Source organism: Perognathus longimembris, chromosome 16 (assembly GCF_023159225.1).
Source record: "Perognathus longimembris pacificus isolate PPM17 chromosome 16, ASM2315922v1, whole genome shotgun sequence".
NCBI classification, from domain to species: Eukaryota; Metazoa; Chordata; class Mammalia; order Rodentia; family Heteromyidae; genus Perognathus; species Perognathus longimembris.
In genome coordinates, this window is record NC_063176.1 from 9,647,202 (window position 1) to 9,674,867 (window position 27,666).

The window sequence follows — 27,666 nt, forward strand, 5'->3', positions numbered from 1 at the left end:
TTAGAGATTTCAGATGGCCATTTGGTCTCTTCCATTGTGTCAATGTTAGCTTCTGCTGTTTTCTCCCTTTATAAATTCCTTCATCTCTCAGCTAACATCCATTAACAGAAGACTCCCACTAACCCCCCCCCCCCACACCCCGCTCCCCCACTGTAAGGACAGTGAACATCCTTCAGTTTAATGACAGTTGCTAAATGTCAACACTTTTCAGAGTTTGCTTTAGGAGTAAGTTTATTTATCAAATGTATTATGGTAACCCATAGATAACATGTGTTTCCCTCTCGCTGCTCTTGTTCTTTGTTCTACTTCCTTTCAAGGTTCTCCAACTTTTCGATGGCTGTTATGTAACTTGGTTGGGTCTCTCAAGAGTGAGCTGGCTTTCCCTCCAGCGTAGGCAGGTATCCTTTCTAATGAGACTACAGGGAAGGGAGAAGAAGAAAACTGCTCTTCTTTCTGCTACCTCCAGGGACTGTCTGCCAGCTCTGCCACACTCTCCAGGTTCATGTCTCTGAAGAGCTACAATCTACAGATATGTGTGTGTCACATACACACATATATGACATTAATACATACAAACATGCATGTGCATGTGTATATGACTCAGGTCAATCACACTATTTGCTTAGTGTTATATATGTTAAAAGATATTTTAAGGGGACACTGGTGGCTCACGCCTGTAATCCTAGCTACTCAGAAGGCTCAGATCTGAGGACTGCAGTTCCAAGCCAGCCAGGGTTGGAAAGTCTGTGAGATTTTTATTGCCAATAATCTACTCAGAAAAGGGAGAAGGGAAGATAGATAGGTAGATAGATAGATGATAGATAGATAAATGCAAATATAGCATGTATAATATATTTGCATTTATGAAATAATTAAATTGAAATAAATTATTGATTTTTATTTTTTTCTCATTCTTTGGAGAAATAAACCTCCCCCTTACACCCCCAAACCTCAACAAATTCTAATGAACTAAGCGTGTATGTGTTACATTGGAAATAGCTAGATATTTCAGACATACCTACTGTAAAACCAATGAAGCGATGCTCATGTTCTTTCTTTGGACACAAGGTTTAAGCTAATCTGTAAACTTTCTTGAGCATAGCAGTAAACCATTAGGTTTAAGAGTGTGCCTACCAGTGTGCTCACTCCTCCTGGGGTACAGGATAACACAAAGTTGCCAAGGATCTGTGCTTGCTGAAGCGCAGGGAGGCCATTGGGAGCTCCCGCAGTGTGCACAGCAGCGTGCTCCTCACCTTCCTTACAGGGGTCCACACACACAGGAACTTAGGTCAGCTTTTGCATTCTCTGCCTAGCAGTGTTGCACTCCAGCCATTCATGCTCCAAGGCTATTGTGCACATTGGTTCTTTTGCCCTATTGACTTCAAACATTACAACTATTAGGGGCTGTCTTTTTCTTTTGGAACCTTAAATGTTTCTTTAGTTCTTTTATTTTCTGTTATAAAATACCTATACCCTCATCTGCCCTTGATGGTTTTGTTTTCTATAGAGTGAACAGACCTATCTGCATCAGAAACAACGATAAACAGCAGTGGGAAAAAAAAGATTGTTCTCAAGAAAATTATAATTATTACTGAAATGAAAATATATCCTTGAAAATAGAGAAGTCACTGCCTTACCTCAGAGCATAATAAGTGATATATATATATATATAGTGATGTCTACTTAAATACTAAGTAGCCCAGTCTAGTAGAACATATGTCTACTTGCATCATAAGTTGTCCTACACATAATTTATTTGGAATCAGGAATATTTATGGAACTTAAAATAGTATAGTGACTGTAGTATTGATGTTAATATTTTTCTTTCAAGGTTATGATACAAAGTAGTGGTTGTGGTTGATTATTGCATTACCACAATTTCACATTGGATATAAATGTTTTTTATTTTGTAATTGTAACTTCATCGTTATAAATCAAACAATTTAAACAGTGAAACTATTTAATCTCATTTCCCTTGAATAATAGAAATGTCCATCATTAGAAGATGCTATAGAATTTTCGTGTATCTAATTTCAGTGTATGAACTGAATTATTTACTTATTATTTTTTGTATTTTAAAAAGCTAATGATAATATAAAATTCCCCTCTTCTGATTCACTAAAACCTTAATATCTTTTTAATTAATTATTTGAAATTGTTATTATAAAAGTCATGTATAGAGAGATGTTACCATTTATATGTCACATAATGAGTCATTTCTTTTTGGACAATGTCACCCCTTCCTTCACTGTCCTTTTTTCCCTCCCATCCACACCATAAATTGTAGTATCTAGTGAGTAGTACTGCTGTATTTCTTTACCCTTTGTCCCTACATTTCTCTCTCCCTTTACCCCTCACCCAGAATAGCTAAACAAACAAGACAAAAAGAAAAACAAACCTCTTGATTCCATTTCCGGGAGTGCATTTTAATAAATTACAATTGATATGATCAGAGGCACATAGGCATTGTAGCTTTGTGTAAAACCTTAATATTGTGGTGTTGTTCCCCAGCCTGAAAGTATGAATGATATATCTCAGGTAATGTCTTGGGTTCAATATTCTGCTTACACTTTAACACGATACTCTTGGTGCACTGGATCATAACTCTAGAAAGGACAAATGCAAACAACCCCGTAGGGGAAATTATCCATTCGTAATTGCTGGCTGCCAGTTATCGGACATTGATATACTAGATTATCATTGTGACCTGAACTAACACACTCTCTTGTAGAAAGTGCTCAATACAGGAAATGAATAAAGTATACATTTAGAGACAGAGAGATATGCTATTAGTAAAGCAGAATGGGTGGTGGATAATATAGAAAAATAACTTACGAAAGGTGTATAAATAGAATTTAATATATACAACTTTTAACTATTAAAAGCATTAAGGGTTGTCACATTTTTAAGTTTTAAATAGTTTGAACTAATCATGAAATATTAACTTATCACAAAGTAAACAATTAATAATTCATTATTATTCTACACTGGAGTGACAATTGTATTTGTTGTAAATCCTTTAATGCTGTTTTCTACAACTATGCATACATACAATTCCATAGTTTTCTTTCTACCTCCCTCCCTCCCCCTCCTTTCTTTCCTTCTTTCTCTCTTTTTTCTTTCTTTTCTCTTTCATTCTCTCTTTCTTTTTCTGCCTCCCTCCCTCCCTTCATCCCACCTTCCCTTCCTTCTTTTTTTGACAAATGGCCATAGTATGTAATCTTCACCTGACCTCACTTGTTTTTAATGAACGTATTTTTAAATTTTGCTGTAGAACTATGTTCCAACTTGATGACTTCATTTTAATATTCATCTAGCACACTATAAAAGAGATATCTCATAACATTTAAGTCATTGTATGATTGCTGAGTTTCCCCTGTGCTTTATTTGAGAAAAAAAAAATCTGCCTTCAAAAAAGCAAAAGTGGCGCAAAAGCAAATCTGTGAATGTGCATGATTTAAGGGTTAGGTGAACATTTTAAATTTATTGAAAGGGGGCGTGTCTTCAGAGGTACTTGAATCACTTTTCAGGGAAAATGGATTATCCGCCAAGCTGTATAGCATTGAACTCTATGCACCCTGAGTGTGTAGATTTTCCTCAACATTTGTCTTCTTGGGGACACACAGCGGCCAATACCAAAGGTCTATAGTACATGACCTAAATTAGGCCCTTTTCAGTAAAGGATTATACTGCAGAGAACAGTATGTCAGTTGTTGTTGTTTGCTTAACACAAATCCATCCCAAACTTCCATTTTCTGCTTGCTAACTACCAGAACTTAATTGCTTTCACTGTTCTGTGAGTGGCCAGATGTGTATGAGAAAACTGATCACCTCTCTGATCCTAATATGGTCCTGAGTCTTCACTAGACAAAACTCATCTTGTCATATGGTGTGATGATTTTAGGAATAAATTAATTGACAGATCCTTGGCATTTCGTCATTTAGTTAACTTCTTTGAAGCATAATCTGTTGAGTGGTTTATAAGACAAAAGTTTTACACACACACACACACACACACACATACACACTGTACATTACCATCTCAAATAATTTTGAACATCCCACAATCATCCTGGGACTTTAAAAGAAAACCCAAGAACATTTTAAAGACTTCAAATTGTGAAAATAATTCGTGTACATCATTGAAGTAACCAACTGTAACCAATCTGTGTTCCAAATTTTAACATAAAATAGTCTAAGCCTTTATTGAGTCACTTTTACTTGTGTTGGCTGTTTTTTCAATCCATGTGCATTTTGAGGTAAACAGAAAAACATGGGATCACATTTCTCATAATTACTACTAAAAATGGAAATGACTGGATTCTAGGATTGTATCTGAGTTCATGAGTGGGCTTCGTATGAAGCTCCCTTCGTATGAAAGGCCAGCATAACCAGCCAGAGTAGAAGATATAACATACAAGAAAAAAGGAGCACAAGAGGATTATGAGTTTTCAGTCTGTGGCATTTGGTAATTTTTATTTTTCATTTTTTATTATGGTGGACATCAACACTGCTACATTGTGTTTATAAAGCATGACACAAACTGAAATTTCATGAGTGTGCTATGGAAACTTAATGAACATTTCAAGAATGCACGGGGAAATACAGATTTTAACTCTACATACAGGGTGTGATACCACCATTTATTTCCCTCTACATTCTATCCACACTTCAGAAATCTTTTATTTTTAATAAAGCACAGTTGAAAGCACATATGCACACAGTTATTCCATTGCTTTTAGAACTTTATTAAAAGCAAATGTGAAGAAACCAAAGGAGATTGTTTTTTCCTAGCGAATCCTATAGTTTTTCTTTCACAGTCTTTAATGGTAACCGACTTCAATATAACATATTATTAAGATTCATTTTTCAGTTTGCTTTCTCAAGATTTGATTCATTTCTCCTTGATTTTTTAAATATAAATTGTTTCATTTGGAAATACCAAATATTCAGCAGAAAAAAATCTTAACTAAACAAATATCACATTCTTTAGCTTAGAATAAATGAATGCTTTCTTGCATTCACATGAAATATAATGAATTAAAGTCTGTTTTTGACAAAAAAGATTTGAAAGGTATAATAGCATAACTATGCCTGCAAAATAGACTCAGATGTGAATATTCTACTCAATTATAGAAAAGTTGACATTGCCTTCATGTAAGGGCAGTTTGTGCATAAAAAACACATATTAATGAAGAACCTATAGAATATTGTTCCTTCAGATTTAAGACAAAATGAGTAGATTCTTGATTTTCTACACTTTTCAGATAATGAACTGAAGTCCAGAATTCAATTTATTTAGTTAACCATACATGCCAATAAAGAGCGTTTCAGCTCCCAAATATTTCCACAAGTAGATGGTAATGAGCTAAAATGGATGTAGTTCCATTTATTTCTAAATGAAAACTTTCATAATTCCATCTAGCCTTTGTCAGAGCATTCAATGACAGGAAGATTAGAGATTAGAAATAACCATTATAGAACCAGGACCAAAATGCTTTTCCAAGCAATGCATGTGGATGTGTTCATTTGAAAGTACATTTCCATTTGTTTGAATGCTCATTTCTATGAATTCTACTCATGTATCTGAAATAACGTCATTTTTTTCTGGAATGGGCTCTGTAAATATGTTGTATGGATATTGATGGATGGATATAATAATTTATTTTATCAAATATTGGCAAAAATATGTAGAATACTTGTAAATTGTTCTTCTTTGCATGGTTACTACACCTTTAAATATGTTTCTATAGATTCACAATATTATTGAGTCATTTAAGAATTCCAGGAATACATCTTTAAGGTTCAAAATTCATGGATACATTATGGGAGTTAATCCTGATAAAGTTTCTGGTTTTTAAATTTATGTTTTAAAATCTATTAGAGGGGGGCTGGGGATATGGCCTAGTGGCAAGAGTGCCTGCCTCATATACATGAGGCCTTGGTTCGATTCCCCAGCACCACATATACAGAAAATGGCCAGAAGTGGTGCTGTGGCTCAAGTGGCAGAGTGCCAGCCTTGAGCAAAAAGAAGCCAGGGACAGTACTCAGGCCCAGAGTCCAAGCCCCAGGACTGGCCCCCCCAGCCCCCCAAAAAATCTATTAGAGGCCAGGGAAATGCCTTTGTATTATACAAACTTGCACAATGAAAGGCACATATGTTTGTATAGGGCTTTTAAGTTTCAGCTTTCTTGAGCAGCTAACTATTAACAGTTTCCTACATATGTTAATAATTTTGTATATTGGCAAGTCTACAGTGATCCAAATGAGAATGTACAAACTCATGGAACTTTCAGTGAACTTGACCCATTAGTTTAAACTGGGTAATTTTGTATATGATATATAGAAAAAATATAGAACAATACTGAAGATAATACATCCTGTATATTTTGTTTTGGGGGGTATGTTTTTATTATGTAGCCCAAATTAGCCTCAAATTCTCAGTCCTCTTGCTTCAGTCTTTTGCATAGGTAGCAAAGGGGTGTGCCACCACACTTGCTTGCAATATAATATTTCTACATAAATCAGGATGTAAGGTGACCACACAGACACAGTTTTCTGTCTGCCTTTTTGCATTAGAACTTGTGATACATTGAAAAATGACTCTCCAAGAATCCATTAACTTGTGAATGTTTTCTTGTGTGACCAAATGCTTCCGTATGTATTTTTTTCTTTTTCTCTTTTTGGTCTTTTCTTTCATTTCTTAGGTTGTACTTTCTCTCTTTCCTTTCTTTCCTATCTCTTCTTTTTCTCCCCTTTCACCCTTTCTTTCTTTTTTACTTCTGCCAAATGAAACCAAGGCTTCTTGTTTGCTAGGCCATTTGTCTACCACTAGATCGACATCCCTTCTTCTGAAGAGCATTTTAATATTTGATGAAGTGATGGAAATTAAGACAGTCAGATTATTCTGGATAGACCCTAAGTAGTAGCTAACGGGCCGTTTTAAAAGAAATACAAGAAGCTAGGCTTAGCAATGCATGCCTGTAATCATTTATTCTGGAATCTGAGAAATGAGAATCAACGGTTTGGGCCAGACTTAGCTACATAATGAGTCCTTGTCTTAAGAGAAATAAAAATAAATAAACAAATAAATAAAAGTTTGTAAGAGGCCTTGGAATATGTCTTAGCAGTAGAATGCTTGCCTAGCCTGCATGTAGCCCCGGATTTGATTCCTCAGTACCACATAAGCAGAAAAAGCCAGTGATGTAGCTTAAGAGGTAGAGTGGTAGCATTGAGCAAAAAGAAGCCAGGGACAGTGCTCAGTCCTTGAGTCCAAGCCCTAGGACTGACAAAAAAAAAAATTGCAAGAATGTCAGGGGAAATGAAGGTAATGAGATGATGATATCTCAGAGGAACAAAATATGTTGCATCATGGGTCCACAATCAAATGAGAGAGCCTCTAGAGTTTGAAGAGTAGGGAAGGAAAGCTTTTCTCTTCCCACAGCACCTCCATCTGGAATCAATACTATCTGTAATCTTGACCTGAGTCCAGAAACTTCAGATTGGAATTGTGATATTCAGACTTGTAAGAATGCAAAAGGTTACATTTCAAAAATATTTCTATAGTTAATTTATTTGTTCATTTTATTCATTTGTTATTTATTCATTGTTCATTGTCCTTTGTTCATTGTTATTCATTTGTTCATTTTTACAAAAACAAATTTGTTTATTATAGTTCTTGGAGATTGAGATGTCAAGGTTCAGGTGCCAGCAGATTTTGTGCTTGGTGAGAGCACAACTTCACATAAATGTCAACTTCCATAAATGGCATCTTTTATAAATGACATCTTCCATAAATGGCATCTTTCATAAATGACATCTTCCATAAATGGCATCTTTCATAAATGGTATCATTGGGTTCTCATATGCTAAAGGAGCAAAGTAGCTCTCTGGGGACTCTTTTCTTAAAGTACAATTTTATTTTTTTCATTCCTCTAATTTATATAATAACTCAATGAGAAGCAATAACAAAACCAACCTAATGCCTCATGACTATACTTCGTGCCACTTGGGTCATAACACTGGCTCTTCCTTGGGTTACATTACATTTCTCTAATGTATAGACATGTTTGTGAGATAACATACAAAGTTACATAGAAAATGGACTACTGATTCATAAGACTTCCTTTACAAACATGGTCAATTTCCTCTGGAAGATCCTGTAATAGGTTTAATGATTCAAAATCACATTTCTCAAAAATAAAAAAAAAAAAAAACATGGGGCGGGATATGGCCTAATGGCAAGAGTGCTTGGCTCGTATACATGAGGCCCTGGGTTCAATTCCCCAGCATCACATATACAGAAAATGGCCAGAAGTGGTGCTGTGGCTCAAGTGGCAGAGTGCTAGCCTTGAGCAAAAAAGAAGCCAGGGACAGTGTTCAGGCCCTGAGTCCAAGGCCCAGGACTGGCCAAAAAAATAAATAAATAAACATGGCCCCTTATTACTTTTGTAACTCATTTCTAAATGGACAACATCAAAATTCCAATATGAATAGTGCTTCTTAGCATTATAATAAAGAGAAAATTCTTTTCAAATTTTATTTTTATCTTTAAGTAGTTGCACACAGGAGTTGCTATTGAACAAAGTACTATATGAATACAGTGAATCTTGACCAAATTCACCTGATTCTTCATTCTCACCCATCCCTTCCAACTCACTCCGTCCCTCAATTAATCTTTTTAATGATGACTGATTTTTATCTTTTATGCACTTGTAATCTTAATGATTCCTTTTTGATGTACGCATTCTGCTACATCATATTCTATCATCAGATATCATGCAGTTCCCTAGGCTTTTATGTCTAGATTAGGAAGATATACGCATCTATAGGCTATCATTAGATATTCATGTTCAAGCATTAGATGGTAGACTTATTCCCTGTCTTCCAATTTTAATATGAATGTTGTGTCAGCAGGTCTTAAGTCTCTAAAAACAACTGTCTGGAGGAAAAAGAGAATTGTTCTGTTGATGGATATTGAGCAAATTGCTGGTGACATCTACATGTTAACTTGTATATTCTTACATTGCTATATTTAAACCTGAGAACCCAAACTCTTAGGTACCCATGTTAGTCTCCACTTGGAGACTTTAAACATTGGCAGATGAGAATGCCTTGTTTCACTACAAGGAATCTTCAAAGTAGGTTTTCTCTTACAGAAAAAAATGCATATTTGTTATAGTGTTAATACACTAACATGTTAGTCGTTGCTGTATTATTAAAACACTGAGTTGGGTAGCTGATGAGGGCAGCTTGTATATGCTCAGGGGAAGCATGGCGCCTCATCCCACATGATTTAGTTGGAATGTGATTAAATGTGTGGTAGTGTAAGTTGGTGTACATCGTGTTCCTAAACTTTATTTGGAACCTTATTTTTGACACTGTTTGATCTTATTATGTAAAAATTCAGTACTTTTTAGTGAAGTCTTAGAACACAGTCATATGACTGACACATCATTTTCAAAGCTCCTTAACATTTCTCGTAATAGCCGGTGTGCACACACTCACTTTAAAGATATAATAAAAATTAATTCTTATTATTGGAGAATTTATATGGGATATATAGAAATGCGGAATAGTATAGAAACGAAATGCGAGAGTATTTTACTCGAATCATTTCCTTTCTTCTTTCCTTCCTTCCTCCCTCCCTCCCTCTCTTGCTCCCTCCCTCTTTCTTTCCTTTCTACCTTTTCTTTCTTTCTCCTTTCCTTCTGTTTTTCCTTCCCTCCCACCCCTCCCTTTCTCCCTCCCTCCCTTCCTTCTTGGGATTATTTTTTCAGACATAGAGTACTTGCCTACCATGTGGAAGACCCTGGTTTAATTCCCAGCATTTCCCTGCCCACTTACCCTTCAAATAAAAGAGTGCATGGATTATTCTCAAGTCCAATGTGTTCTCTTGCCATTCTGCCTACTTGCCCAACTTCCTAAGAGTCTATATTATTTTTATGTGCCTCATCTTGAAGTATATTGTTGTTAAATATGACATATGACATGTTAAATTTTAATCTGAATACTGGACATAAAAGTAGCACCATTGCATTGAATTCAGCAAAAAAGTAAGGGCCTCATTTTATGTGTAATATCTTCTGAATAATTTATATACACATAAATTAAGCAGTATCCTTACTGTATTATACAATATGTTGTGGCAAATAGAGAAAACATTGCTTACCTATATATGATATTTTGATTATAACACTTATTATAATGATTTTTTTCCAGAAATAGGAATTGAATTAACTAAGGCCTTGTACGTGCTTGGCAAGCACCATATTTTGTATTTTGTCCTTAAACTCTTTTGGTGCTATACTGCTATAAACTGTGTTAGAATGAACATCTTAGCACTAAATGAACTTGTATCCCATTACTAATCCTGTGGTATGGAAGATGTGTATCTTCTATGAATTATATTCCATGAGATACTTTAATTAAGCAACACTGCATTAAAATTAATGCCCACAGATAACAGAATTTGACATATTGATTAATATCTGTTAAGTAAAAATCACGAGTACTCATACATTCTATGTCAATTGTAACTTTATAATGTGTGTTCAATTAAAGTTTCATGTTCCGTGTATTTCTTTTGGAAAATATACATATATCCTATTTGTCCTTCTATGTACTGCTTATTTCTGAATTGGGATTTCTGAATATTGGTACTGCTGAATGCATTGATTTGAAGGCCCTGGTTATAAAGGCTTTATTTGATTTGAGAAGATCCCCAGAATGCCTGACTCAAACCACAGCTAAGTGAATGTGGAGTCACTCGGGTCTTTCACTTCTGGACCTCTCCTCCTCAGTGCCATAGCATTTCTCCTGAGATTCTGTCTAGATGAACTCAGTTAGATCCTAGAGTGACCATGACACCCATGGTTTGTTCTCCAATAAGACATCAGTGCATTATGGTTTTCAGGTCCCTGTTCTAGCCTCAAAAATGGGGTTTAGTACTCTTCATTTCAGAAAAGACGTAGCAAATAGGAGAGAAGTACAATGACTCTAGGGAAATGACTCATCTGATCAATGAGGCTGATGCTTAGTAACTCATCCAGTGAACGGCAGCCATCCTACTTTAAAACAAAAATAGTAGCAAGTAAATTGCAAACACTGGTCTCCCAGACATTGTTCCTGTAGCTGTGCAGTCACAACTTCATTGGCTATTTTTACTTTAGTTGCTTCTATGTTGCGGGTTAAATCTAGAAAATCCTGTATTCTATGTTTTCTTCCAGTGGTTTTACAGTTTTATGCCTTCTGTTTACCTCTTCAATGTGTAGCTTTTTAATGCCTTTAAACCTTTGCTAATGATTATTAATTAGTTTTCATTGAAGGAATTTAAGAGGAATTACGAGGGATCTATCGTAATCATCTTACAGCTCTTCATCGAAACTGTGGTTATAATTTTCAAATATATTTTATTAAATGGGAGTATGTTTTTCTTATCAAATAATTCTTTCCCTGCCTTTATCTCTAGGCCAATTTTTGTTCTTTCAGGAGTACTTCAGTAGATTGATTTTTATATCTACCTTTCAAAAGTAAATAAATAAATAAAACAACAGTACGACCATAAGCACTAAATGAGTCTAAAACCTTTGGTTAAACGACACACTATTAAAATCTGTGTAATTTAGAAACAAAATAAAAATAAGGTTAGTGTAGATGTTAGTAATGATTTCACATCAGTTTAATTATGATCTAACTTTGCATTTGCTTATGTCTTTTTCTCTCGATTTCAGATGCAATAACAGAACCCAGTGTGCTGTGGTGGCTGGCCCTGATGTGTTCCCAGACCCATGCCCGGGAACCTATAAGTACCTTGAAGTGCAGTACGAATGCGTCCCTTATAGTATGTACACTTCTGTACTTTTTCTTGTTAAGAGGAAAGGTATCTAAAGCTATGCATGCATTTAATAAATATTCTCTGTGAATGTATATAATAACTAAAACGATGAAAAGCAAGACATAAACTTTATTTTTAAAAATGTTGGAAGATTCTTACCTTCCCCATTGTTGGAAAAATTACATGTTCCTTGTTCCTGATAGCATGTAAGTTTCCTGTGATGATTTTATGCAACAGTACATAATTTCACACTATTCATTCAAGAACATAGATGTTTTGAAAAAAAAGGCCAAGACGATATATCATGCTTGCCTCCCTTCAAATCTAACACAGAGATAGTGAAAATAAATAATTGCTTGCATACATAATTGTATAGGAGTTGACAAATGGTGAAATATATCTGAGTTTCACGTGTTTTCAGCCTCTTGACAATCAGAAATATATTCATCCAGAGGATACACACTGGTAAGAAAACACAAAGAATACATGAGCTGAAGAACATTTGCGAGTATATTTTCCAAAGCTTCTGGAAGTTTGCCTTTGAAACTTTCTTTTTGGCCAGTCCTGGGGCTTGAACTCAGGGCCTAAGCAGTGTCTTTGGCTTCTTTTTGCACAAGTCTACCACTCTACCACTTGCGCCACAGCACCACTTCTGACTTTTTCTATATATGTGGTACTAAGGAATCAAACCCAGAGCTTCATGTTTACGAGGCAAGCACTCTATCACTAGACCATATTCCCAGCCCTGTCTTTGCAACTTTTGTGTCAGACATGGTACAAATTAGCAATGCATATTTGGCTCAGGAATGAAGAATCAAACAACGTAATATGGAACATTTTCTGACTTTTCTACCTAAAGAAAGAATCACTATCTGAAAAAGAATGGTGAATTATCCTGGGGTTTCTTAGTAAAAATCACTCAGGAAATCGTGTAGTCATGTATTAGATGTTCATCTTCTTATCTCAGAGATAGAAAACACCTGGGATCATAAACAAAGCCCAGGTTCCAACTTCCTTTGATGTCTCCGAGGAGCAGAGTATCTGGCGATCAGCAGGTTTACTGGGCAACAGACTGTTTTCAATCTTGTCTCATTCAAGCCTATTTGAAGAAGTGGCACATTACTTACAAATGAAGTGTGTAGACTTAAAAAAAAAAAAGAAATTGAGGCAGAAAGAAATGAATGGATTTAACAATAAGAAAAGACACTTGTATTGAGAAATCAAGAGTAAATCATATTTGTCTTATAGCGCAATTGATTAGCAAAAGTTTATATAGTAACGTTTTATATGCTAATCCCTGTTATAAGAATACATACATTTGTAAGTTTTTTGTTATTGTTTTTAAATCTCCATTAAATTGTCTTTCTTACATTGTTACCTCATTATATCCAGAGAGGAGAGATATTGCTCTCTATTCTATGCAAAATGTAAACATCCTAGTAACAAATTATCATTCACTAGCATTATGTTAAAGAAATGACATGCATAGGCCATGTTGAAATAAGACAATTCTATTTGAGTTGCATAATAAGATCTTGGTGAAATGTGTTGTATCCTGTTTAAGAATGACATTTTACAACAGCGTAATAGGGTAGACTTCACTTGTAAAGACAGTTTTAGAAACTTTACAGTCATATATTCATTCTCATATTTTGAAACATGATACTGGAAATAAAATGTTATAGATTTTAACATAATTTTTAAAATGTAAAACTTTCACAGCTTTCTCTTCAATTTCCTGTATTTCATCAGAATTTCTTTGAAGATCACTACTCCAAAATGTTCTGGAAAAATTCATTCTGAAATACCATCAGCTTAATTTACTTGCTCTTATACTTTTCCATTAAAAATATCATGTTTTACCACAGACTTCCCTTCTCATAAAATTTCAGAAAGAGCAAATGGATTTCTTACAATTTTATATATGCTAGTGTCTCATAACCCTGAAATATTACTGACAACTTTAGAGGTATATTTCTTATATTAAAATATTCAGTATGCTTGTTTCACTGAATCAGAATTATAAACTCAGTTGTACTCGCTAGCTACATTATACATTGCTTTCATTAACATAATAACATGCTAGTTTAATAACATGTTAATAGTTATTTATGTTGTCTATAGTATACCCCAGTTAAAATTGTAAAGCAAAATTTTCCTTAGCAAAATTAATATATGTTAAAAGAAAATGATGCCTAAAAAATAAATTATGATCCACCCCTCCACCCAACAAAATCCTCCAGTCACTCATTGGAAATATGGATTGGTGCAGCAGAAAAATAATGAATGATTAGGTACTATGAGGTAGAATATAGTCTGATTTCTTAACAGAAAAAAATGGATTCCTCAATCTAAATTATTAATGTTTTCTAGGTTCCACCCTCCCTGTATGACTTCTCTGGTACAGTTATACACCTGATTTTGATCAATGTTTGCTACCTTTTCTTTCCTAAATATAAAATGCATGTTTTTCCATGAAGAAAATGCTTATTTCTGTAATCCCAGCTACTCAGGAGCCTGAGATCTGAGGACTATGGTTCGAGGCCAGCCACAGCAAGAGAGTCCCTGAGACTCTTATCTCCAATTAATTACTAAAAGAGAGAGGGAAAAAGGCAGAAGTGGAGCTGTGGCTCAATTGTGAGAGCCCTAGTCTTGAGCCAAGCAGCTCAGGGACAGGCCCTGAGATCAAACCTCAGGATTAGCACGTATGCATGCGCGCGTGCACACACACAGAAATTTGCTGGGGGGTTTTTAGCCTCCTGTGCTCTCCTGTCCTGCAGGAGAGACGGGATAGCGCACCCCACGCGGACGGGTCCAGGAAGAGGATAAGAGGGCTGACAGACTGCCACCCAGCCCCCCTCTCGATGGAGGACACACAGACAGTCCGGGAGCCAGTCAGCACTGACTCCTTTAATGGCAGCAATGAGCTGTTCTTTTAAAGGGGTTGGAGGGCGGTGGAAGGGGAGGGGTATGTGCACCTACGTAGGAGCTGGGATTTGATGCCTGAGCTGTCCATCAGGGTGGAGCTCCAAGGGACCTCCCTAAGGGGCAGCCTACATCTATGTCCCAGCCCACAGGACCGCCTCTGGGTTCACCACCAGACGCCATCTTGGCTACACGTGGTCCCAAGGCTTGGAGGCGGGGCCAGCTAGAACCGCCTCTTAATGATGCAAGGCAATCAGAAAGGCGTGCCACACAGAAATTCACTTAAAATTCTTGCCATTTTTTGATACTCCATACATGCCATTTGCTGCTCCATGCATGTATTAAAGTAGAATCTGAAGCTTGGTAGGATATCTGCAAGCTCTGTATAAAATACAGGCTAGTACTGATACCAGAACAGGGTTGTACTGTTTATAATTCGTACTCGTAAAGTCTTTCTCTGTTTCTCTGCATAGAGTTAGTTTTCTGCTTCATGGTCTCATGAGTTGCTTCAGTCTTGTTCAGCATATAATATGGCTTGGTCAGCTGTTCAATATGTGGCTCAATCCTTTATAATTTTCATGACTAAGTCAACGCCATGCTGTGAAAATATGTGCCTCGAAGATTCAGATGATTATCCTTGGTCTCTTAGCTTTATATATTTATGTGTGCATATATGCATGCATGCATGTATGTCTGTATTTACAGCAATACTGAAGTTTAAGCTCAGGGCTTCTCTCTTGCTAAGCAGTCACTTTACCCTTGAGTTACATGCCACCATGGTCATTTTCCTTGCTTTATCTTTTCATGTATAGTATTGTGTCTTTGGCTAGGCTGTCCTCAGCCAATCACCCTTTCTCTATGCTATCTCCCCCACATTTGAGATCATATTGCATACCACCACACCTGGGCTTATTGCTTAACGGAGGGCATTTTACTCATTTGCGTCAGCTAGCCTTTAATCTCAATCCTTACACATAGCTGGAATTAATTTGCATTAGCCACTCTACCTGGCTCTAGTTACTTTTCTTTTTTTCAGTCCTGTGGTTTGAACTCAGGACCTGAGCACTGCCCCTGGCTTCTTTTTGCCCAAGGCTACCACTTGAGCCACAGCACCACTTCTGGATTTTTCTCTTTATGTGGTGCTGAGGAATCAAACCCAGCGCTTCATGTATATGAGACAAGCACTCTACCACTAGGCCATATTTCTAGCCCCTTCAGTTACTTTTTGACGAAGTTTATGGTCCTTTACATAGAGCCACTTAATTCTGCAAATGTTTGTTTTTCCAAACATTTCATGAACTTTTAATGTCTTTGTCATGCAACATGCTACATATAACTTAGAATGAGCATCTTAACTAAGCAGTAAGTTAATATGATGTTTTAAAACCTGTGTTAGAGAAAAATCCTTTGCTCAATCATATGATTCTTGGTATTGTATATTGACAATCTATATTGCATTAGTATAAGGCATACTTGAGTTTTACGATTTAGCATTTATTTGGATGGGAGTATGTATATATATATATATACATATATATGTGTGTGGGTATACACACACATATACATATTCACAAAAAAGTAGCAGTCACATAAATAATAATGTATTGGAAATAATACATAGAAAAATTCAACAAAGGTCGTTGCCTTCCAAAAGCGAAGCAAAATTTCCAAGGAGAGTTTTGAAAATTGTGGGAATTTCCTCCCATTTCCTCTCCCATGCTACTACTGAGCTATATACTTCTAGCCGAGAGGATAACATTTTTGCCCAGGATTTTAGGCATCAGTAAATAGATACTTAAATGAATGACAATTTGTGAAATAACTTACCTAGACAAAATCACGTGATAAACCTTTCTAGACAAGGAAATATTTTATAGAAATAGAAATTAAGCAAAGTTAGGTTGCAAACGATTTAGTGAGACTGTCTTCTTCGTATTTCTTGTATTCTTTTTCCTTTTTTTTTGTCAGAATCATTAAAGCTATATTTAACCTTTTTGAAGTCTTTCTACTCTCATCTGTATTTTCTTGTCTGTATTCACAGATCCCCTGTTTCTAATAAAATTTGGGACAAGGGAATCAATACACCTCTCAGTTCCTGTCAAATCTTAGTTCCATTGTGGCGTTTATAGACTCTAGGTTTGCTTTTGTGGTTTGATTTTCCTCCTTGGTGAATATTTTCTTCCCAGGAGTTGACCCAAATATCCAAGAGGTTAAATCTTACCATTTACCACCACCATGTCTTTATTCTTCTGTCTCCCCCCCACCCCCAACACACACACTCATGTCCCTTCTGACCTGATTTGAGACTGAATTTGTAGTGTCTACACATATAGAGCTGCCTTCCTTTAGCCAGGTTACAGGATTTGTGTTAGGCAGAAAACAATAGAACAACTAACCACCTACTTAGAGTATTTTGAGCAAAGAATCTTTGCTTTGTATCCCGCTGACAAATTGTGTTTCTGTTAAGGCATACAATTTCACGCACATTACACTTCAAAAGTGTCTGTCTTCCCTCACAATCTCCCTTTCTCTTCCCATTCTTTGTTTCGTCTTTTGAGAAACACAAAGCACGTATTGCTTACCAATATTCTTTCATGGAAGATTTTCTTAAGGGATTGAAGGAGGAAGCACAAAGTTGGAGAGCTCCTACAAATGTGTATTTGATTAAACCAATCTTAGAGCATTTAAGATTTTCTCACTCTTCACATTTGTCCACGTAATACTGATGCTAGAGATCATTTTAGTGAAAAAACAAGAAAATGAGTAAAACTGGAAAATTAGTATTTACAAATAATTGCTTTAAGATGTTTTTAAATCTACTTTACAACACTAAAACTCATTTCTCTTTTAGCTGTTAAAATCACGTCTTTAAATATTTAAATATAGATAGATATATTTTGCTAGTAATCTTCAAACCGATGTAGCAATATTTTTTGTTTAAAATATTACAGAAACTGCATGCCAGTTGTGCATGCCTGTAATCCTAGATACTCAGAAGGATAAGATCTGTGGATTGCAATTTAAAGCCAGCCCAGCAGAAAAGTCCATGAGACTCTATAGCTCAATGAGCTACTCAGAAAAAGCCAGAAGCTGTGCTGTGGCTCACGGGGTAGAGTGCAAGTCTTGAGCACAAAGAGGCTCAGTGACAGCACTCAGGCCCTGAGTTCAAGTCCCCAACCCTGGAAAATAATAATAATCATATTAATAAATAAAATATGACAGAAATATCTAGAAGTCTTTTAATTCCAATACTCGTTTCCTTTTCTGACATACAAGAGACATTCAATTAACAAGTATGATATGACTAAAAGAAGAAGGAAATTCAGACAAATGGTTATTCTGGCTATTCCGGTATAATTATGTTCTTAGCTAGAAGGATAAACAAAAGTAGCTATAATCTGTGAAACCTTATTAATTTGAATATATATCTCTAGTATAAAAATTAAAATTATGGGAAATTTCAAGGTCATTCTAATTTTCTTTATGTCTTTATTAAATTCAAAGATTACAACTTAATAAAGTCAATGATACTGCATCATTTGTCTATACTATTTGAATAAGGCAGCAAAATAGTGAATGAATATGTTAAATGAGTTGTCTGTGACAGAATAAACTCAACATGAATAATGTCATAGTTGCCATTTAGTTTTGTATTTGAACAGACAAGAATTTCCCACAATAACCAACCTGGAGTACTTGAAATAAATTCTTACTTTTAGGCATCCATGCCTATTGTTTTACTAATTTACTTTTGTCAATATCTAAAACTTTCCTAACAATATGGTTCAAGTATCCTCCATAACATAAATATGGCTAGTTCCTTATTTCTAAAACCTGTAGCCTACTCATTATTCTCTAAGTAATTATGCCAATGTAGAATCAAAGACTGGGAAGGAAATCATACTTCTTGTTAGTCCAATAAAATACACATTTTTTCCCTTAGTGTAATTCTTCTTCTTTTTTTTTTAATCTTAACTACCAAGAACTGTAGAACAGAATGGTAAGGTATGTGGTGGAGGGGGACATCTTTCTAAATAAATCTCTTTCTAAAACTAGTCCTGTCTGACTCTATCACCTCTTTCCTGTTTTGGTCTTTTCAAGTTCTCTGAAGCACAACTGGCTATAACTTATTGATGAAGTGTGAGACCCTTAGATTCCAATCAAGTTCACGATGCATTCTGTTACCAGCTCTGATCTAATGATGCTGTTTTACTGCTCTGTGAATGAGTCTCTTTACCTAAGAAGTAGGGATTGTATCAATTCATGTAGTTGAACTCAAAATTAGAACTCTCTCTATATAAAACACCTAGCACAGTGAATGCCAAATGAAAAACAGGAAGTAAATCCTAGCCAGTCAACTTAATATACCTCATATGTCCCCTTGATTTTCATCTTGTGCTGACATTCAGTGCCATCCATCACCCCCAGAGAGTTGGAGTGACAAAATGCTATCAATGTATACGCAGGATTTAGAGAACCCTAGACATCATAAAGTTATGACATTCTTTAATTAGTGGTCTAATTTCATAGTTCACAATTCCACTTGGATTCTCCATTTTTTTTTAAATTCCAGGTCAGTACTACACATGGAAGTTTTGTTGTTGTTGTTGTTGTTTTTTTCTCGATCACACAGAACTAGATACAGGAGCACCTGCCATGTGATTTACTTCTTGAGCCAGCTCTTTCTTATCAGGTTGCTCTTTGTAATCTCAGCCTACTGGGTTTCTTTGTTTAATTTCCAACCTGAATTTCCTACTCTGAGGCCCTTTGGATTTGACCTACTGGTAGTGCCAATTTTAAGAATAAAACTCAAGCTTACAATGAATTTTAGTGGTGTATCTTGTAAAGTGCACTTTCCTTCACTGGGATTAGCTTTTGATTATATTGTACTTACCTCCAGTATAAGGAACTACATAATAGCCACTCCTTAAAGAAGTCCCTCTGTCTTCAAATATCTCTAGGTTCTTTTTTTTTTTATTTGCCAAATACTAAGCATCTATTTCTCTGTAAATTTACTATAAATCATTTTAACCTCACCTTTCAATGTTTTTGTAATAGAAAAAGAAACTGAGACTCAGATTAATTGAAATAGTCATTATAAAATTAGAAGTCATGACTTCTAATAGCCATTTACTGTGTGCTTTTTGTTTTTTCCCTTTCTTTGTTTTCCACTCTTTAGGTTTGAACTTAGGGTCTTCCACTTCCTATTTTCACTCTGTAGCACTTGAGTCACACCTCCAGCGTCCTTCTATAGCTGGCTATTTTGGAAATAGAGTCTAGAGAACTTTTTTGTCTAGGTTGACCTTGAACTACAGGCTTCCTGATCTCAGTCTATTGAGTAGCTAGGATTATAGGCATAAGCAAGCAGTACCCATCTGTGCATCCTCCTTCCTTCTTTTCTCCCTATTTTCCTTCCTCTCTTATGTTGTTGTTGTTTGTTGTTGTGTGGTATTCCTAGGGCTTGAACTCAAGTCCTTGTCCTCTCACTCTTCACTCTTAGCATTTTTCACTCACAGATGACACTCTACCACTTGAGTCATATCTCAACCTCCCCTACTCTGTTTCCTTAAATTTTCTATAATAATCTAGAGACAAGAATGACAAAGCCTTACTCTCAAGAATGAAAAGATTAAAATATATTCTCTTTAATTGAAAGTTGGCATGGTATCCAGTATCTCATTTCAATTCATATCCTTTGAGAGAAACTTCAAATTCAAAATGGTCTTAGTGTGACTGCATAGTATTTTGGTCTTCATTTGCATCTACAATGATCTATAATTAAAATGATTAATGATGACATAATGCAACATCAAAACGGCAACTTTCTCAATATTATGAAATAGAAACTTCTCTGTACATATGGTTGGCTCTCAAGCAGCATGGCCTTTCCCATAAATTTATCTCAGAGTTGCTTCAAGAAAGCCAATAGATGAACATTTTTAGGAGTGGTGGGTAGGCAATTTTCTTTTATGTTTACTACATAGTAACTTAAGGCAAAGTAACCATTTGCCTTTTTGAAGCCTTAGACTATGTATCCAAATTACTATGGCAATTTTCTTTTAGAGCAACTTGAAATGAGTCAATGTTCAGTAACTTAGAGGCTTCATTGATGCCAAGCTTATCTGAAATTTAAATATGTAAATGGAATCAGGGAAAACAATTTTGGTTGTCCTTTCCAAAGGCAGAATTAAGTTTTCCTTGGTTGTGGTTTACCTTGACCTTCTCTTCTCTTCCCCCTCTTCCCCCCACTATGTGGACATTCCATTTGAGGCTGTTTTTAAAAATAAATGAATATCCTGAATGGAGATCATATTCAAACCTGTTGGGGTTGAAGTACAATTATTTCTACAAGAAGGTTGACCCCTACAGCCTTCATTGTTCAGAATTTAGTCTGATTGCTCAAACATTAAGTGGATTGCTCAGAGACTTAATAGTGATTTCTTTTTTCTTTTTCTTTCTTTCTTTTTTTTTTTTTTTGTTTTTAACCTTTGGTTAGAACCAAACCTAGAGCCTTGTGAATCCTGACTAACCAGTCGACTGCTAATCCCCATCCTCAGCCATAATGGCAAAGCTTTATGACAGGATTTTTCCTTTCCCAGATTTGTTACGGACCAAGAGCTCTGTACCTAAACTTATCAAACTTATATGAATATCTCTCTCTACGTATGCATATGTATATGTACAGAGAGAGAGAGAGAGAGAGAGATTTGTCAGGCAAAGAATTCCTCATTCTACTTCATCTGGCACTGTCTGATACTCAAATTGACTAAGTTCAAATACCAAGCCCAAAACTTACTAATTATAATGGCTCTGCAACAGATGGCCTCCGTTACTCTTTTTTTTTCTTTTTCATTCTTTTTTTTTCAAATTTTTATTATCAAACTGATGTACAGAGAGGTTACAGTTTCATACGTTAGGCATTGGATACATTTCTTGTACTGTTTATTACCTCGTCCCTCATACCCCCCTCCCTTCTCCCCCTTTCCCTTTCCCCCCATGAGTTGTTCAGTTCACTTACACCAAAAAGTTTTGCAAGTATTGCTTTTGTAGTCGCTTGTCTTTTTTTACCCCGTGTCTCTCAATTTTGGTATTCCCTTCCAATTTCCTAGATGTTCTTGTATCACCTTCCTGTGGTTGTACCTACACTATCTCTGTAATCTTACCTGAGTATATTGGAATCCGTTACTCTTTTTGAGAATGAATGATAAGTGTAGAGTGCAAACATATGCTATTCTGTATCTTTAGGACTCTGTATCCTTTAGGCATTTAACAGTATCGCCATGTTCACAATTAACACAAATACATAATACAGTAGTTTATGACATGTTACATTACGTGATTGAATTTCAATATTTGCTACTTTTTGGGAGATAAGATGATATTTTCCAAAGCTGAAATACCTTATCTTCATCTTCAGACAGTAGCTTAATGCCAGTAAAAGTCACCCACAAAAAAATGCCGTTTATTATTAAATTTACATGGCTAGACAAGTAATAGGTAAAATAGAATTAGAATAGTGTCCATCACCTAATTAATGTTAATAGAAGCTTAAGTCTTCTGTATATAATGGATATTAACCCTGTAGTTGAATATATATGGAACATAAATTCTTGTTAAACTATAAGAAATTATCGAATAGAACTTAAGCTCTTGAAACTGTCATTTATGAGTTAAAATTGTGGCCTTGAAAGCACTCATCTATCTTTGAAACATTTAAGTAGAATGTAGACTTTCACAGAAACTCAGATCTAATTTTAAATTTGGTGGTTGCTAGGTAACTATTTGATGCAAATTATTCATTAAACATTTAGCAGTTCATTCTCTGATTGGAGTGGGAGCTGGAATGACTTAAAAGATGACAGCTCAGCAAACAACCGATTGAGAAAGAATATTCTTGGATGTTTAATAAAAATAGATTATGACTCCTCCACTTGATTTTCTTCCTCTTTGTCATGATCAAAAGAACATAGAGATTGTTAGAGAAAATTAAGTGCATTTTTTCTAATATAAATACTATTTTTTTTGAGCAAGGACTATATCCCAAAGTTGCAGTAATATACTTTTTTATGTACAATGTCATTCAGTTTTTATTTGATTTTGTTCAGTTAGGTAATATCATTGCTATGTATTAAGTAAAGGATATAAACACATAAATTAAGTAGCTTCTTAAATGCTTTTACTTGGTAAAGACAGGAATCCAAGTCTCTCTGAATTGGTGTTGGTCTTTTTTTGCTATGTGAAAGAACGTAGATTTTAAATACCTTCTTATCAGGTAATTAATGAGGCGAACTAGCTTTCTTTTTTCAAACTATTGTAATACTCAGGTTTTATCTTGAGAATTATCAGGCACCAATTATTTTTATTATTTTTAATCTCACTGTTTAGCCTTTGCTGGCCTCAAGCACATGATCTGCTGGCTCAGCCTCCTGATGGCCTACAATTTACTCTTTCACAACTTCTTCATGCCTATAAACAATGGTTTAATTTTTTGTTGTGGTAATTCCCTGGAAGAAAACAATTTACAGCTTAGTTAAAAATGCCAAAATCTGTCAATGAAACACTTCCTACTTTTCATTAGTAGCTTTGTAAGGATAGTGATTGTCATTGTTACTAAAATATCAAACAGTAATCGGAATAAAGACAGAAAGCATATTTTATCCTATTCTATAACCTATTTATATTTCAATTTGTTATTATTTCCACTGTTTGATTTCTACTGTGAAATGGCCAAAATATCCTGTAAGCTATTGTTCATTTTATAAAGCTACACAGGAAATGACCATCTTGAGAGTCAACCAAAATTTATTTTTATTTTTTGTATGAATCAAACAAATTTGTAGCACACCAGAATTCTAACTCACATGCCTATATATTTTAATATGAGTCCCCTAAAATTAGTATTATCAAATCAGCAAGAAGTTTCAAAGTTGTAGAATAAAGATTATGTCAAGTCTAAGATTAAGCTGTTACATCAAAGTAATTTGATTTTAAATTTGGCTCCACTACCTCTATTAGTAATCACATCTTTGACAAAGTTCATCCAATTTGAGTTCTTATAGCAGAGAGGTATTGATGTTTTCATGTTACTTTGGTCAGTCAATAAGGTTAAAAGGATATGGTTTATTTAGTTTTCAACATTGCCTTCTTGAAGACAAATGTCTATTTAATTAAATTTTACAATATTTGGCAAGAAAGGAATAGTAGTGTCAGCTTTCTTCAGCTTGATATTAAATAGCTTCTTATGAAATCTGGTAAAGACCTTCCAGAGAAATATGAAACAGAGTCACTGGGAGTCCACTTACAAGAGCAGCAGGAAGTCTGAAATCGTTGTAAAGGAAGTTGCTAGTATCTAGAGGTTGCTTAAGGTAAAAGTGTTAATTTTTTCTTAAATATTTCAGTATGATAGTCATTTTATCATTAGCTTAAGCAATCTGGAAAATTATGATTCTTTATCTAAATTAACAGTACCCATCTCCCATTATAATTTTCAAAATCGCTTCTGAACCAAAGTTAGTGATAATGACTTCAAAGACTCCTGTCTTCTCATTTTATCTTTAATCTTAACCAAACATCTATAATACAGTCTTTTCATATTTTTGCCCTTCCTAGTTAAAACTTTAGTCATATTTTAATATATGTCAACTGTATAAAAGAATGATAATTTGGTTTACAGAAATTTTGGTTACTTCTGAAAATGTGGTTACTTTCTTTTTAATTGATATGTGTATATTAATGGAATTTTATGCAATAAGTTTAAGATCGATGTTAAGTATTCAGCATGAAAAATCAACAGGATATTTTAGGATGGGTACTAAAGTGTTTTCTTTCTAGCGTGGAAAACAGTCACCAATTACAACTAGTCATTAATGACATACACTGATATATATAGCCTTGGTAGAAATTTCTGAGTGTCAAATATTTCGTGCAAATATTTCATTCCTCAGCCTGCAATGTAAGCCTTTGTTTTGGACATGAATCCAGTTTGGAAATATTCCATTCTTGGAACTAATATGCTGTCTAGCAACATTACTATTTACCTATAAGTGATATTCAACCATGATGACCAATATTCAAAAAGAAAATAGTAGACATACTGTGAAGTTCATTAACTATTCAATTTGTAAATTTTATAAATATTTTTGCCAGTTAGTAACTTATTAGTTATTTAGCGGACTAAAATCCAACTAGATATTTTATAATATTTTGATTATTATCTTTATTTAATTGCTACAAGGTGCTGAAGTTGTAAATTCACCAACCACAAATGTTTCCTCATTTGTATTTACCATTAGTACTCCTATGCATGCATTAACAGGAGATAGAGTTATTAAGATTTATGTGATCAGAAATGTAAACTTCTCCAAATTTTATACTGTTATAAATTCCATTAGCAAATATAGAAGATACCTGAAAGTGTATCTGGAAAGATCAATTGAATCAGTGATGGTTTCAATTTGCTTTATTAGTGTTATCAATAAATTAGGTGGGTTGATGCAAATACAAACGTGACTTTTCTCTCCTGCATGTGTACAAAACCAATATGATGTAGGCGGGACCCAGGTCTGGATCTGGTGAGGTTGGGCTGCACTTGGACTTAACTTGAATGGTGGCCCACGTAGCTTCTGAATATTAGGCTGCTAGAACATGGAAAAGTGTTCTGTTGGTGGAAAGGATATCTTAAACCTCGAATCCCTCTGTCAAATCCTTGAATGAAATTTCTACATCTATATCTTTACACTTTTGAGATTTATGGCTTTGCAGCTTCCTGAGTTGCCACCAGAATATTCCTTGTACCTTCATGGTGTAATCATCATGTATTCCCTTGCCAAACCTTCATACATATTCCGTTTTTGGGTGAACTACAAAATTTTCCAAATCTTTTCATTCTGCTTCTTTTTGTTCTTAATTCTTTGTGGAAATTTCCCGAAGAAGCCAATAATACCCCCTCTCTACTACCTGAATTCTGTCATGTTGCGCAATCCCATTATCAGATAATCTACGCCTTCACCTTGAAGTCCACTTCTTACAAAGTCTCAGAGCATGAATAAAATGCAGCCAAATTATCTGCCATGTATATCATTGATGTCTTGTAGTCCAAATTTCAATAAAATCTTATCTCTCTGCCTGTGATCACCCCATCATCAACCTAGTTGTCTGCATTCTATTCAGCATTCTTGTATTCTTAACCACAAAAGAGACCCCCTTTAACTTCCACCTAAGTCATTCTTGGCTTTCTGAATCCTACTCTTCCAAAAACATACAGATTTTTTTTTTTTAGAAACAAAAGTCTTTTTTTTTTTTCCAAACTGTAAAGGATACTCACAGCAATGACCCCATTTCTTGGCACCAAATATATGACAAAATTTACTAAGATAGAGGAAATTTTGGCAAGGGTTCACAGTATCAGAAGTTCAGTCCATGTTTCATTGGTCCCATTGCATTTAAAACTTCCTCCAAGAATCAAATGGCCACACGTCACGGTGGAAGCACCTAGGAGAACAAAATTGCTCATTTCATGGCTAAGAGTTAAAGAAACAGAAAAAGCAAACATTTTTTAAAGCAGAAAAAGGAAATTGTGTCTTACTACTTCCTTTGATATCCTCCCAATAGACCTCAGACTCACCACCTCCCAAATTTCCATTTTGTGCTTTGAGCATCACAACCTTGAGACATTAATATCTAAACCACAGTTTCCAAAAGAGAGTTTCTCCTACATGAGACCAAGGAATGGTTATTGCATGAGTGAAGATCATTCTGACTAGAACCATTGTCTGTCAAGTGTAAAACAGTACTTAGAGTCCAGAAATACTATTCCATGGACTTTTCCCAGTTAAGGATGGAGAATTATAGGATACTATCACTCACTCTAAATTGATTTACTTTGTTTCCTGGCCCTTTTTTTGGGTATTAATTCCCAAACATAGTGAGCTCTCAGATATTGACTGTTATTATTATTGTTATCTTCATTAACTCATTTAAAATATGTATTGAGGCAGTATGCTATTATTCCAGGCTTTCAGTAAAAACTGATCTTGTATACACACACACACACACACACACACACACACACACACACACACCAACCACTCATTTTAGTTCTCATTACATTGTCAAATAAATTGTGGTTTACTTTCTATTAATTTTATAAGAAATAGATTATTTACAGTTATTTTAGAAAAAAGGGAATTTATCTTAAGAAATATGTGTGGTAAGAATTAGAGAGACTCATTTTTGGTGTGCAATTCTTCATTCAGTCCTAGTATGCTACTTTTGATTCCAGCCCCTGAGATAATTACATATTTTATAGACTTCCAGAAAATCCACTTTAAAATTGTATCTTATGTAAATGGGACACTATTCTTACATGGCAAGTGACATTATTCAATTCAGTTAAAATTAGTTTCTCTTAAACTCTGCAGCTCTCACCAAAATTAGTTTATCTTGAGGCTCTAGCATCTCACTTAAATCATTAGTGTGTTTTTTTTTTCCTCAAGGGATTTTCACTTACACTTTCCGATTCAAAATGTAATCCTATCTGATATAGTAATCATTTTTCACTTGGTAACATCTATCATCCAAACAATTCTTGAGCACTTTAGAGTATGAACCTGCTAATGTTTGCATTGTCCTGAGTGGTGGTCAGGCAGCTGAAAAATTACTGCTTTCAAATTCCCAGATGCACAACTGATGGAGAGAAGTGACACTTTGTAAAAGTGATGTTAAGATGGCACTATGGTAAGGTGTAAATATTCTTATATGATTGAACGACCATGAAAAGGGATATACAGAGTGTTAGATAGGTTCTAAAAAATGTAAAATGTGAATGAAATATTTCTCCACAGTTATATTATTAAATTATCCTTAACATTTCTCAATGATGTTTTACAAATTGAAATCTGAAGGTT

General features: G+C 35.0%; 1 protein-coding gene across 5 annotated transcripts in view; it reads left to right on the forward strand.

Annotated features, from left to right (window-relative positions):
• The window catches only part of Adgrl3 (adhesion G protein-coupled receptor L3), a 648,664-nt gene that overhangs the window by 349,995 nt on the left and 271,003 nt on the right, over window positions 1-27,666 (forward strand). For all 5 annotated transcript variants that reach the window (XM_048363857.1, XM_048363853.1, XM_048363854.1 and 2 more), the window contains one exon: window positions 11,733-11,842. In XM_048363857.1, coding sequence (XP_048219814.1) covers window positions 11,733-11,842 — 110 coding nt within the window. The remainder of the gene's footprint in view (window positions 1-11,732; window positions 11,843-27,666) is intronic.